General features: G+C 42.6%; 1 protein-coding gene across 2 annotated transcripts in view; it reads left to right on the top strand.

The window, feature by feature from the left end:
• Nucleotides 1–12,670, top strand: part of LMF1 (lipase maturation factor 1) — a 349,579-nt gene that overhangs the window by 237,609 nt on the left and 99,300 nt on the right. For both annotated transcript variants that reach the window (XM_073361771.1, XM_073361772.1), the window contains one exon: nt 9,868–10,035. In XM_073361771.1, coding sequence (XP_073217872.1) covers nt 9,868–10,035 — 168 coding nt within the window. The remainder of the gene's footprint in view (nt 1–9,867; nt 10,036–12,670) is intronic.

Genomic DNA, 12,670 nt, shown 5'->3' with positions numbered 1-12,670 from the left:
AAAGCTTGTCTTCTTTAATAGAGAATCATAACAGCAACCAGGTAAAGGATCATATTTGCGATATGCTCATAATTGGCCATTTAAAATATTGGTGTATAATTCCACCTTGTATTTTGCTGAGGAATGTGAGCTTTGTTGTTAAGACATCACAGTCCATTCAGTATGTTATTCTCACTGCTGCAGAGAGAGAAGGGGCAACATAGATAGGAAATCCCAATGCAAGAGATGTTCCAGGGAAGCACCAACATGCATTAACTCGATATTGGAAATGAACGACCAATTCTGTCTGGTGGCACAACAGACGTGCCTGGATTTGAGGCCAGGTTTGAGAGAGGAACCAGGCTGAAAGGCTGTGAGTTGCCATCAGCACAGCCTATCTGGTGGTGTCACATGAAAACCCTTGGAAGGGGAGATGAGGAGAGGATGGGGAAGTGCAGGAGAAAAGGAAAGAGACTTAACTCATACATGGCCCTCTGTCGGCCAATTCGCAGAAACGACAGAAAAGGGCAAGTGAAAGGGGGCTGCAGAATGATATTACCTGCCAAAGGGTGGATCGGGACTGAGTACTTTGTCTTCCTGGGTTTCAGTCTGTGGATTTTGTTGGCCACTCGGCTGTCAACAAGGGATGGGTATTTGGGGACCCTGGAGTTGTGGGACAGTGTCCATGGATTATGGAAATCCAGGGGGAAGGCATTCCCCAGAAGTGTGGCAGCAAAGTCTGCCTTCCTGCCCCAGCCCCCAACCAGAAGCCAGGTTCAATGTCGGGGCTGTGTGTTAATATTGGCTGACTCTTCCCTGGCTGGACCGTTGCTGCCAGAGAAAGAGCACTGTGTGAGTTAAAGTTACCTTTAGGCACATTCATTCTCCCATGGATGTCTGCACAGATGTCCTGGGGGCCACCCAGGGGTAATGCCATGGTGCTTGGCTATTTCTGAGCTCCACATCCATCCACCAGGATTCCTGAGTGTCAGTCATCTGTGAAGCTCCTTTAAGGGAGCTTCCATGAGAAGGGGGGATGGCGGAAGGTAGGTACCATGGAAGTGGCACTTCTTCTCTCAGCATCACCCAGATCAGGAAGCCCTGGATTCAGTACACCTGGGTCAGGAAGGTTCTTATTCCCACTCTAGTGGAGGGGTCAGTCATTAGAAATAAAATACAGATAGAAAAGGCATCCTCCCTAAAGCGAACCATAGAACCTGCAAAGTGCTATGCCACCACTGAGGTCTCCGGACTTCACAGGATCAAGCCCTAAACATCATTCATCATCTTGAGTCCCCATATCCTGTGTCGGGCACACACCTTGTTACTCTGATGTGCAATGGCAGTGCATTCAACGTAAAAAGCTTCCGTCTATTTGATTAATGCTCCCCCCGTATCCAGAGAGAGAGCCATGGTTCCCAGTTCTGCTTTCAGTCACCCTGGTGTGAGTCCATTGGTCAAATTTCCACTGGTGTAACTGAAATCACAGTCTGAACCTTTCTCTCTGACCAAGTGTGACATTTTGCTGATGCCATTAATAACAGGCATTTCCCCTGCAAATAGAAAGAAAAAAAAATTAAGGTGCAACAAGATCCTGTAACGTCTCTAGGTCCTTAGTCTATCAAAGTCAAGATGTCTGTTGCAAGCACTGCTGATTACTGTAAAGCAATTCTGAACAAATAAATAGCCCAAATGGCTCAGCAGTTTCTGGTGTAATTTTAGCTCTGTGCTCCTCCAAGAATGTACACGATGAATAGGTGAATCTGTAATACATCTACAATTAATTCTATGTACGGCAAGCAGCCCTAGGGCTTGCCATGTAGGAATAATGTCAATAAACAGGTATGCTGTGGACCATGGAAATGTGGTCTTTATTAGTTGGGCAGGAAAGTTTTGACCATGAGCTAGGGTGCTGTCTGGAAAAGCAAACAGTTCAGTTACAGATCTTCTTTCTCCCCCCATCCAATTTGCTGGAATCCAAAATCTACCACTTAAATGTACCCCTGGTAAAATATAAACCAATGGACATACCTCTCTTCTCATTTACCACTGTGTAAATCAGGGCTGACTCGTCATGAGCAGAGCTTGGCTGGGTTAGTAAATGTCACATACGGGAAGGTTTCACCTCTGTCAGTGACTTTGCAAGTGCAGCTCTGTGAACTTGAATGCGAATCCCCAGGGATATTTTATAACCTAGATGCATAAAATTTCATGGGAGAATTTCTCCCAAGGCCCTTTCCCCTCCAGCGTCCGTAGCCATCATTCCACAAGAAACCCAATGCCCAGACACCAAGCATTTCTCTGATTTTTCATGCTTTTTTAACTTTTTGTTTCCAAGGCTTCGCTCGGCATGGCAGAGGGACCTGTTTCCGCTTTGAAAACCCTCCACATGCAGAGTGCTGGAGAAAGGGGTTAAAAATGAACAAGCAGATTTTTTTATATATATATATTTATAAAGTAAAAACATATACTCTACATCTGAAGTTTATTTAGCTCCTTTGGGACAGTGGCGCGGCACTACGTCTGTAGTAAATCACCAACATTTTATGACTGTGCTGCCACCGAGTCAAACACACATCTCCTCGGCTTGTGTTGCTGTGTTAAAGCAGGCAGATTCCAGTATGTTTTTCTGTTCGCTGAATATTACTATTGACTGGGCAAGGGAAGCCCTGCCCAGCCAGAACTTGTAGCTAACTTTTATTATTGTTTTTATTAATAGCTCTATCAGGACTTAATTATTTTGATGTTTCATTACTAAAGAATCGTCCGTCCGTCCCGTCCCCCCCACCAAGCCATCCTGACATTAGATCTCTGCAATTTGACAGATACAACATTTTTATTTTATTTTGGTGATGATTTTATTTTTATTGGGCTGATGTTAATAATTGGAAGTTTTCAGAGGAACTATTTATTTATCTATCTAAGTTTGCTGTTACATACAGAAATATATATATAGAGAGAGAGAGAGAGTGTGTGTGTGTGAGAGAGAGAGAGATGGCTGGAATTTTCAAAAGACCCTAAAAGACAGGCACCCAATTCCCACTGAATTTCTTTGGAAAATCCCAGTCCACATGTTTATCTTCACACAAAACCACCAAGCTGTGCATCAGCTAAGGTTGCTGCACATGTAACACACCTGACACAAAACCTTGAAAACACGCAAATGAAAAGGTAAGCTACCTAACCTCTGCTCCTCCATGCAGAGACATACGCCGCCTCTTGAGCACACCTACTCTACATCACAAAGAGCATACCATGACCTGAACTCTGCCCCAGTCAGGATACCAGCCTTCTAACACTCCCACCCACCCCTCCATGAAGAGACCAGACTTCTCCCTCCCAACCCATTGTCCGTTCTGTGCAGATCTGAGAACCCTCGTCTCCTCATCTGTGGGGACTTGGAGCTCTGAGTTGCAACTGCACAAGGGGAAGGCTCTATGCTGCTATGGAATTGGGTGATCGGCGGAGAAGACCTGTTGGATCACCTAATCCAGTCCCAAACTCAAATCAGGACCATGCCCTAAAGTAGAGTCCCCATTGTTTTGTCCAATGTGATGGAAAACTCTAGTGCTTCCATTTGGAGGTAAATTCAAGTTACAAAGTTCAAGTCACAAAGTTCAGGGAAGTTTAGATCCTGGGCTTTGTCTGGGGCTCATTTCTGCTTTCCTGAGGGTATTCCGTGGTCTAGTTAGGTCTTTCTCCTAAGGACATTTTCCTCTGATTCTCAGGCTGAGTTTCACCATTCCCTAGTTTCATACCATTGCTCCTCTTCATGCCCCTCTACTACTTTAAACAATTCCTCTATCTTCATGATGTTTATACCATTCAGGTGTGTGTACACAGTTATTGTTGTATCCATTAGTCCAACAATCCATTAGTCCAACAATCCAGGCTAATCCTATTTCTTTTCATTTTCACATGTCAATAGGTCCCTCCAGATCTTTATTCACTTTTGTTGCTCTTCTTTGATTTCCTTTCAGTCAGTCAAAATTTTCTGCGGGTATTAACTCACCAAGGTCTGAAAAATGTGTGTGTGTTATTTCAACATAAAAAACAAGTTGTTATATCTAAAATTCATAATAAATGCTTAGCACATACATTGCCTTTTACATTTTCAAAGTCCTGCCAAAGACATTATAGAACGAATCTTCACATCTGTTAGCTCCGAGAAGATAAAACAGAACCCTTTCTCCCACCGTTTCCCTACTATGCGCCTTCTAGTTCTTATTCTATGTTAAGGTAATTTGAATTCTGCCTGATAACATGAGTGATCTTGGCCTTTGCTGGTTTCTTCTTTCATACAGCAACTGGTGGATTTATGTAAAGTGTTCTGGCTCTGGAACTGATAAGGAGCAACAATAGCAGCTGGGGGTTGGTTTTGGAAGGAAACCTGCGATAATATAAACTGATTCACTGCTGTAGTTCTGAGTGTGCAAAGTCTGAAAAAATAGCACCGTAGGCCTGATCCAAAGCCCACTGAACTCAGTGGGGGCATGTTCCATTGACTTCAGCAGGCTTTGGCCCCAAGAGATGTGTAGAATCTTCAAAAGTGTCTGGCCCATTTTTAAAAGTGACATGGACACATGGGACCCTAAGTCTTATTAAACTTAGCTCCTGCATCCAAGTCACTTTTTTGAAAATGGCTTTTAAGTCACTTAGTCACTTTACAAATTTTACTTTGTCTGCTCTTGGGCTATTAGCTTTAAACCCAAATTAGGGTCATTTAAATGCCATCCTCTTTAACCTTCTCAGTGATGATCATCATAGCAGAAACATCCCCACAAATATGCATATCTGATGCACCTGAGACATACCTGCAATGTGATCCTTGGTAACGATGTTGTTTAGACCACAGGTTTAAGCAATGCATCTAGTGAAATATTCTTTTGATTATTTGGAAAGCGAGATGTCTGTTACTGTCTTTTAAAAATTATAGTAAAACACTGGGTTTTCTAGCCGTCTTATTGCCATCAGTTTATAACAAGCTCATGAATGTTTTTGAATGACCCTCAGTGGGTTTTATAGCAGCATCAACTATTAAAATATAAGGTGTCCAGCCAAGAAGGCAACACAGAGATAAAGATTCTGCAGAAATGTTGCAGATTTATTTGGGGTGGGTGGAGAATATTCCCTGCTGAATATGGAAAAATTCCCTTGACATGTTTCTGGTTTCCACCTCATTACTAATCCTTGAGGCCGTCCTCTCCCTTATGCTCTTTGACTTTGCGCATCATTGCACCACCGTTGCTAACATGGGAGACCTCACGGTGAAAGAATAATATGCATAGCCCAGTTTTAGCAGTGGACTATTGGAGGACAGTGTGGGACTTGTTTTCATACACACAATACTGTAGTATATGCAGAAGAGCTTTGAGATTTCCCTAGTCTGAGAAGGAATATCGAACAGTGGGATTAAATACGTGATCGGAGTTTATATAATACTGTACCAATAAGGCAAGAGGGGGGGAAAAAAGGCTGTGTGTGTTTACAGTCCCAGAGAAGAGCGTTTACTCTGGTGTATCAATAGCCTTGTGTTGGGTTTTAGTGGCATAGAGTTTAGTAAATTAGGAGTCTTTAGGTACTTAGCACTTTAATGGTTCTCACTAAGAACATAATTAAACGCTATACCCCTTAGGGAGAAAAACCAGTTTATTGTGCATATTTTTAGAATCTGTTACCAACCCACATAAAAATCTGGTAGATACAAGCCAGAAAGCGTGCATTAGTTGGAACTTTGAATTTATTTATCACAGCGAGCAGCCCCCCACCAGATATTGCTTGAGAATCATGTGTTACAAATCTGTCCCATGAATTATGGAATTAATTTTCCCCAATCTTATTTCAAAACACATGTGTGGTGTTTTTTCTTACTGGTGGAGGTGCAAGGCAGGGCTGTAGGTTTATTATAGTGGGTGGTGAGTTGACACATGCAACCATGTTGTTGCAAACAGTTTTATATTTAAAAAGGAAAAACATTTTGTGGGATCCTCCAACATTGCAGTTTATTCTAAGACTGCTTAACCAAGGTTTCCTCTCCATTTCAGTTATGAGTTTGTCTTGCAGCTGGTTAATTCAGTTCATACAGGGATGCTGCAGATACTGAAGTGGATCACAATCACTATCTCTTGCTCAATTCTCTCAGGAGAGCAACTTCTTGGAAGCTTTCTAGGATGCATGAGGTTATGAATCAGCAAAGAAGTGGAGTTGAAGGTTTAATAACACCCCCAAACTAAACCCTCTTAAAAAGATGATGGAATGTTTCCCTCTTCCCATGGTTTTGACACTGATGCTTATTCATGACACAGCAGAGATGTTTTCACAGGAAACAATTGTGCTAGGAAAGCGCTCAGCATGCCAGAGTTATGCAGTTTTGCAGGTTTTCCTCTTAAATGCCAGCATGTGCTCCATGTACCTTCACCCAACCTCGACTATACCAGTGGGCATTCCACAGGTGGAGTGCTTGGGGGGATGTGAAGGAGGCGGAGGGAGAAGCCACCCCAAGCTCCAGTTGGCAGCTGTTGACTTGAACACATAAGGAAAACAGAGAGAAATTTCCCAGCGATGCAGGTGCCTGCGTGTCAGAGTTGCTCTGTCTCCGACTTGCTCTGGAACGCGACTTTTGCCTCAACACCCTTTCCTGAGTAAACACTCGGTTCTCACTGGGAAAGCTGCATAGCGCTACACCCTTGTTCCACAACCATATGGAATGCATTTCGAAGGAACACACACACACAATGCGCTCCCTTGGGCTTTTCTCTTCTTTTGCTCCCTCTCTTCTCCTCACCTATCTTTTAACGAATTTCTCTCTCACTCTCACACTCTCACACACACACACACACACACATACACACACTTTCCTTTTACTTACCATATTTTAGTTACACAAGATTTATGGTTTTGAGCGATGGCTACAGTGTTGGAGAGGAAGGTTACATTATTGATAATGTCTTGATAGGCTCCATATGCCTAAAACCGTTTCCCATCAAAAACACTTCTTTCCCTCCATCGACAAATCCTCCAAGGAGCCAAGTATGGTTTGTGATGCTGCTGCTGATGCATTAGAACGTAGGTCCCTTGGGTCGGGGACTTATTTGACTCATCTCGCCTGTTGCACCGTCTCTCATCTACCAACATCTGTGTATAGATATTGAAAACAGGAAGGAAAAAGTACTGGGCTAACATGACCCTGCGTTACTGACCCCATGACAAATTGCTAAGCTGCATCTGTTCTCTTTTTCTCTTGTTTCTATTCCGGGATGAGGATTATTGATAATGAATATAGCTGCTCACCACTTAGTGTCATCAGGAGTTGGGATAAATATCAGCAAATCCATCCATGGAGTCTGGGCTGTCCCCAAACACAGGTACAAATGTCTCTCTAAGCCAGGGGCTCTCAACCTTTCTGGACTACTGTACCCCTTTCAGGAGTCTGGTTTTTCTTGCATACCCCCAAGTTATACCTCACTTAAAAACAACTTGCTTACAAAATCAGACATAAAAACGCAGACGTGTCCCAGCGCACTATTACTGAACAATTGCTGACTTTCTCATTTTTATCATATCATTGGAAAATAAATCAATTGGAATATAAATATTGTACTTGCATTTCAGTGTATAGTCTATAGAGCCGTATAAACAAGTCATTGTCTATATGAAATTTTAGTTTGTACTGAGTTCACTCGTGCTTTTTATGCTACCCCTTGTAAAACTCGGCAAATATCTAGATGAGTTGATGTACCCCCAGGGGTACCCCTAGTCGAGAACCACTGCTGTAAGCCGTGACTCAGGCTGGGTCTACATTACAAAGTTTTGCAAGCTTAGCTGTATCAGCTCAATGTGAAAAACTCAGAGTAGGCACAACTGTACCAATAGAAGAGTGCTTTCGTTGGCACGGCTAATGTCGTTCAGAGAGCTAACGTGGCTGGGCTGGCAGAAGTCCTTTTGCCAGTATTCACGATGTTTCCACTGTGCCAGTAGAACTATACCAGCAAAGGCTCCGTAGTGTAGACAATCTCTCAGATGGTCGCAGTTTTGCATGGGACTCTTCTCCTATTTGCTTTTCCTTCCCCTACAGAAGGGGGAGCTTCAGAGACTCGGCTACTTCTCTGCACAGAAGAGGATGAACAGAACCTCTGTGGTCTGGCAATCCCTTGAGAATAAATTTCTCAACGCCTGAGTTTGATGCGCCCCACACTGGCTGCCTTTCTCAAGGATCCAAGTAGTTTCACTTCTGGTCCTTGCAGAAAGTGAGGCAGTACAGAGAGTGAAGAGATCGATGCACGTCTTCACAGCACGCCAACCGCAAGATACAATGGCAAGACTCCTTTATCAGGGAGGAAGAGGGGTGAGGGTGTTTGCCACCTTTACCTACCTTTGTCTCTTTTAATTTCAGATGATTATTTGCAGGCCTTCGACCCACTTTTCCATTCCCCAGTTTTGCTGGGTAAAATTACACCCTGTAAAACTGGTTTCAGAGTAGCAGCCGTGTTAGTCTGTATCCGCAAAAAGAAAAGGAGTACTTGTGGCACCTTAGAGACTAACAAATTTATTTGAGCATAAGCTTTCGTGAGCTACAGCTCACTTCGTCAGATGCAACTGTAAAACTGACACTTTATCCACTTTGGTTTTGGTTTAACGTGTCCTCTCTCTCCCTCCCCGTCCTTCCCCCCCAAGCTGTCCTTTCTAAAGGGAAATGTATTGCCTTGCAGTTTTGGAGGCAAGGTGGAAAAAACCCTTGATGAATCTCTCTGAAGTACTGGGGATTGCTTGTGAAGAATCAAACATCCAGATTAATTTAAAACAGTTCCCAAGTGGGGGGGAGGGGGTCGAAGGGCCCCCAGTGGCATTTCAAACCGATCATCTTGCTGAACCAGGATGTATGAACACCATGACCCTCTGCCCCCTTGTTGTACAGGACTTGGCAGCGTTCCTTGACCCCTCCGATTGCTCCATCCTGTCCCGGTGTCAAAGGAAGGAAGGATGCGGTCTCTTGTCCTGGGGGGGTTACAACAGCCTCAAACCCAGATAAAGCAACAGCTTTATTAATTCCAGCTTTGCTAATAGGGAATTACAATGGTTGTGGGATTTGGCAGTGGCATTGCCATGCATAGTACAATACTTTCCCTGGATTGTTTGTATTTTTGATTTTGCTACAAATAATTTAAAGATGTGTTGTGTCTCCTTCAATTAAAATTGTGATTTTCAGCTATTGTTTTTGCTGTCAGGATTTTAAAACAATGCTAATAAATTTGAGCTTTTGTTAGACATGGTAAGATGAATTGTTTAAAAAAAAAAGAGTTAAGTGTAGCATTTTTATCAGAGGCGGTTATTAACGGACATGAGTTCGTTTTAGCCTAGGTGGTAGGATAAGCAGGTTTATTGCACTGCGTAGAAAACTTCCCCATGTCAAAGAAAAAATTCAGGTTGACATATAAATAATTTGGTGCAAACACGAGCATCTTAAAGTGACACCCCGCATTTGGAAGCACTTAGTTAGATTGTAAACATATTGAAATCGAGCCCGCCTCTGAATCAGAAGACCTGAGTTCCTTTCTCTTCCTGGTTCTCTGACCGACTGAGTGGCGTGACGGTGAGGAACTCATCACCCCCCTTTTTCCCTTTGTTTCTCTAGCGGTATCACCTCTTTTATGATACTTAACCACTTGTTTTGATTTTTTTTTTCTTCCCCAGTTTTGGGTTTTACAGCAAGAAAATGCAAAATTTGGACTGAAAAGGAAATGGTCTTCAAAAATTTTCATTTTGGGGGAGGGAGGGAGGTCGTTTCCTATAGAAAGTTTCAACAAAGTATGTTTAACCAACTCTGTTAGTAATGGTAGTGGATGTGGAGGGGACTCATTGCTACATGACACCTTTTCTTTACTCTTTCAGACTCAGCCAGTACCCAGCCCACTAGCCTATTACATGCACCGGTCACCATGGTGGTTTCACCAGTCTGAGGCGTTAAGCAATCACTTCATCAAGCTGGTGGTGCCATTTTTTATCTTCATGGGACGTCGCATGTGCATCATTCACGGCATTTCACAGATTCTCTTCCAGGTGAGACTTGCCTGCTTTTGCCTTATTAGCGTCCTGGCTTAGTGAGTGGTCTCTGGGGGCCTTTGAAAGACTCTGGAAGCCTCCCCCTATTTTCATGTGTGTTGTAGCATGACTGTACGAGGTCTAGGGAAATACACGAACAAAAACGGCAGGGGAATTGGATGACTTGGGTTAGGTTCCTAGTCTGAACCCAGCCCAGATTAATGGTTATTCAAAATCACTGGCTCTTTGGTGAGCTACTGGCCGTGAGTACCTGATGTCAGTGCATTCCCTACAGATTTATCTACATCACACTTGGACCAATTAGAAATCTTTTGGGCAGAGAGGACACGATTAGCATAGGGATTCAAATGAAACGCTGACGAGGCCAGGACCCCAATTGATGGAGGTGGATGAAATTTTGCTAGTTATCAAAATAGATTTTTTTTTTTTATGAAAAACATTTAATTTGTTTTCAAAATTTTCTGTTCTTTGAAGAATATCGACAAATGTTCATGGAAAAATGTAACCTGTTTGTCATGGTTCGAAAAGTTTGTTTCATTTTTCTGTGATATCAACTCTGATCACTTTATTTTGAAAATACAAATGTTTAATGTAATAAGGCAATCCATGAAAAATTCAAAAAACTGAAAATCACAGACTGTTTCTTTGCTAATTCACATCTGAATCTTTTCCCTCAAGTGCTTTTTCATTAAACTCCAGCCATTCTGATTCTCAGGCCCAACTTCCAGGTTTTGTTAAATACTCTCTGTTCAGTGTCTCTTCAGCGTTGGGAAGCTCATATACTGTAGCTGAGAGCGCTTTTGCAAATACGTGTGATATATAAACTGGAGAACAACTTATAAACTGACTGGGCAAACCACAATAATGCTGACCGGCATGAAAGCAAGGGAATTTTGAGTTTGTGATGAAATATCCCGCCTTCCCAATCACATTCTGTCACAACTAGGTACCACAGCACATGTAGCCTGTTTGCTCTCTTTACACACCTTGTGGTGCTAGAGTTATTACATTTTTGATGCCATTTGATGCCTTATGAAGTCTCTCTTCTATGCTACAATCACCGGCAAATGGGAGCCAAGACCAGGACGTGGTATAGTGCGTTAGAAATTGATTTGTTTACCATTTGATTGGCTCTGTACTGGAACAATCCAAGATCCCACTTTAAAAAATAAATCTGATCCACACCGGAGTCTTTGATCCGTAAGAACTTAGTGCCCAGATACATCTCACTCCACACTGTATGCCCAGCAGTAGCCCCATACAGAACTAGTCAATATTCCTGTTGAAGCGTGATTGTTATAAAGATGACGACGCTGATAACTCTAGGAGGATGAAGAGATTGTTAGCTGCCTCTCATGCCTTTTGTCCAGGTGTTGATTATTATTTAAGAGTGATATCCTGTCACATGGTGTTGTGCAAATATATAGCAACTCTAGGCAACTCTTCGGAATTCCTTCTCTTGTTTTTAACCTTAGTGTGTTACGGTAGCGTCAGTCAGATTTATGTGATTAAGTCAGATATTCTGTGGCTGCTGCAGTGTATTCTTCAGTGTGCTAGAAAGAATAATTTCAGAATCCATCTACATAGCTATGGTATTTCTAAGGTGCCTATTACTTCAGTACCCGAGCACTATAATGCTTGCTGAGAAATCAACACCACCTGCTTTGGAGCATAGTGTCATTCTCCTCAACTCTTCCTAAATTACAGTTTAAGGGCCCAGTCCTGGAAAAAATGTAAGAGATCTATGGGCCTTATTGCTTGAAAAGAGGAAATTTTCAGTTAAGTACGGTTCATTTTACTAATGTGGTAAACACTAAAGGTTTACTAAGTAGCTCTTAATACAGAGTATTGATAGAAAACCAGCTCTTCTTAAGTAATGGATTGTGCTAGAAATCTCTCATGTGTCAGTTCTCCTAAGTATTGATATTCAATCATTAGCGCTAGATTGGCTGTTAAAATTCAACCACTGGGCAGTTGATAGGAGCTGGAGTAGCAGCTTTGCGTTGCAAGGGTGTGTGATGGTTTTGTTCAGTTGGGATGCATGCATTTGTTCAGTTGTGACAGATGGGCTGCCCCCAGCTTTGGACTGGAACCATATGCAGAGTGGTGAGCCGTGTACTTGGATTTCCTGCAAAACCACAAGTTCATTCAATTCTGGGCCCATATTCGAACCTGAACTGAGTTTTGCATTTATAACAAAACCCTAAACCAAGTAAATTGTGTTTGGTTTTGAAGTTTTGCTGCCAAGATTTCAATGTTTTGCATTGCTTTGAGGAAAAAAACATTTTGTCATTCAAATCCCTCCTCCCAGCCATCCCCCACGAACAAAAAGATGCACAAATATCTCTGCATTATCCCTTTGCTGGCTCTGGCTTACTGTATATTTGGAGTCCTCTTACATGTAAAACTAATGCTGAGCATCGCAGCAAAGAAAACGAATGCTGCCCACTCGACAGCCAGAACCAAACCTGAAGACAACCATTCTAAATTCAGCCTTCCTGACAGAGCCAGAAAACGGGCTAGCAACTTCTCAGATGACCCCCTAATGGGCAATGCAACCATTTGTATGCTACAAAATTTAAAAAGGGGAGCCACTGGGATCTGAAAAAGAAAGGTACGTACAATAAAGACT

Source organism: Lepidochelys kempii, chromosome 10, assembly GCF_965140265.1.
Source record: "Lepidochelys kempii isolate rLepKem1 chromosome 10, rLepKem1.hap2, whole genome shotgun sequence".
Lineage (NCBI taxonomy): Eukaryota > Metazoa > Chordata > Testudines > Cheloniidae > Lepidochelys > Lepidochelys kempii.
Note: the sequence above shows the minus strand (reverse complement) of the source record. Positions and strands in the feature narration are given on the sequence as shown.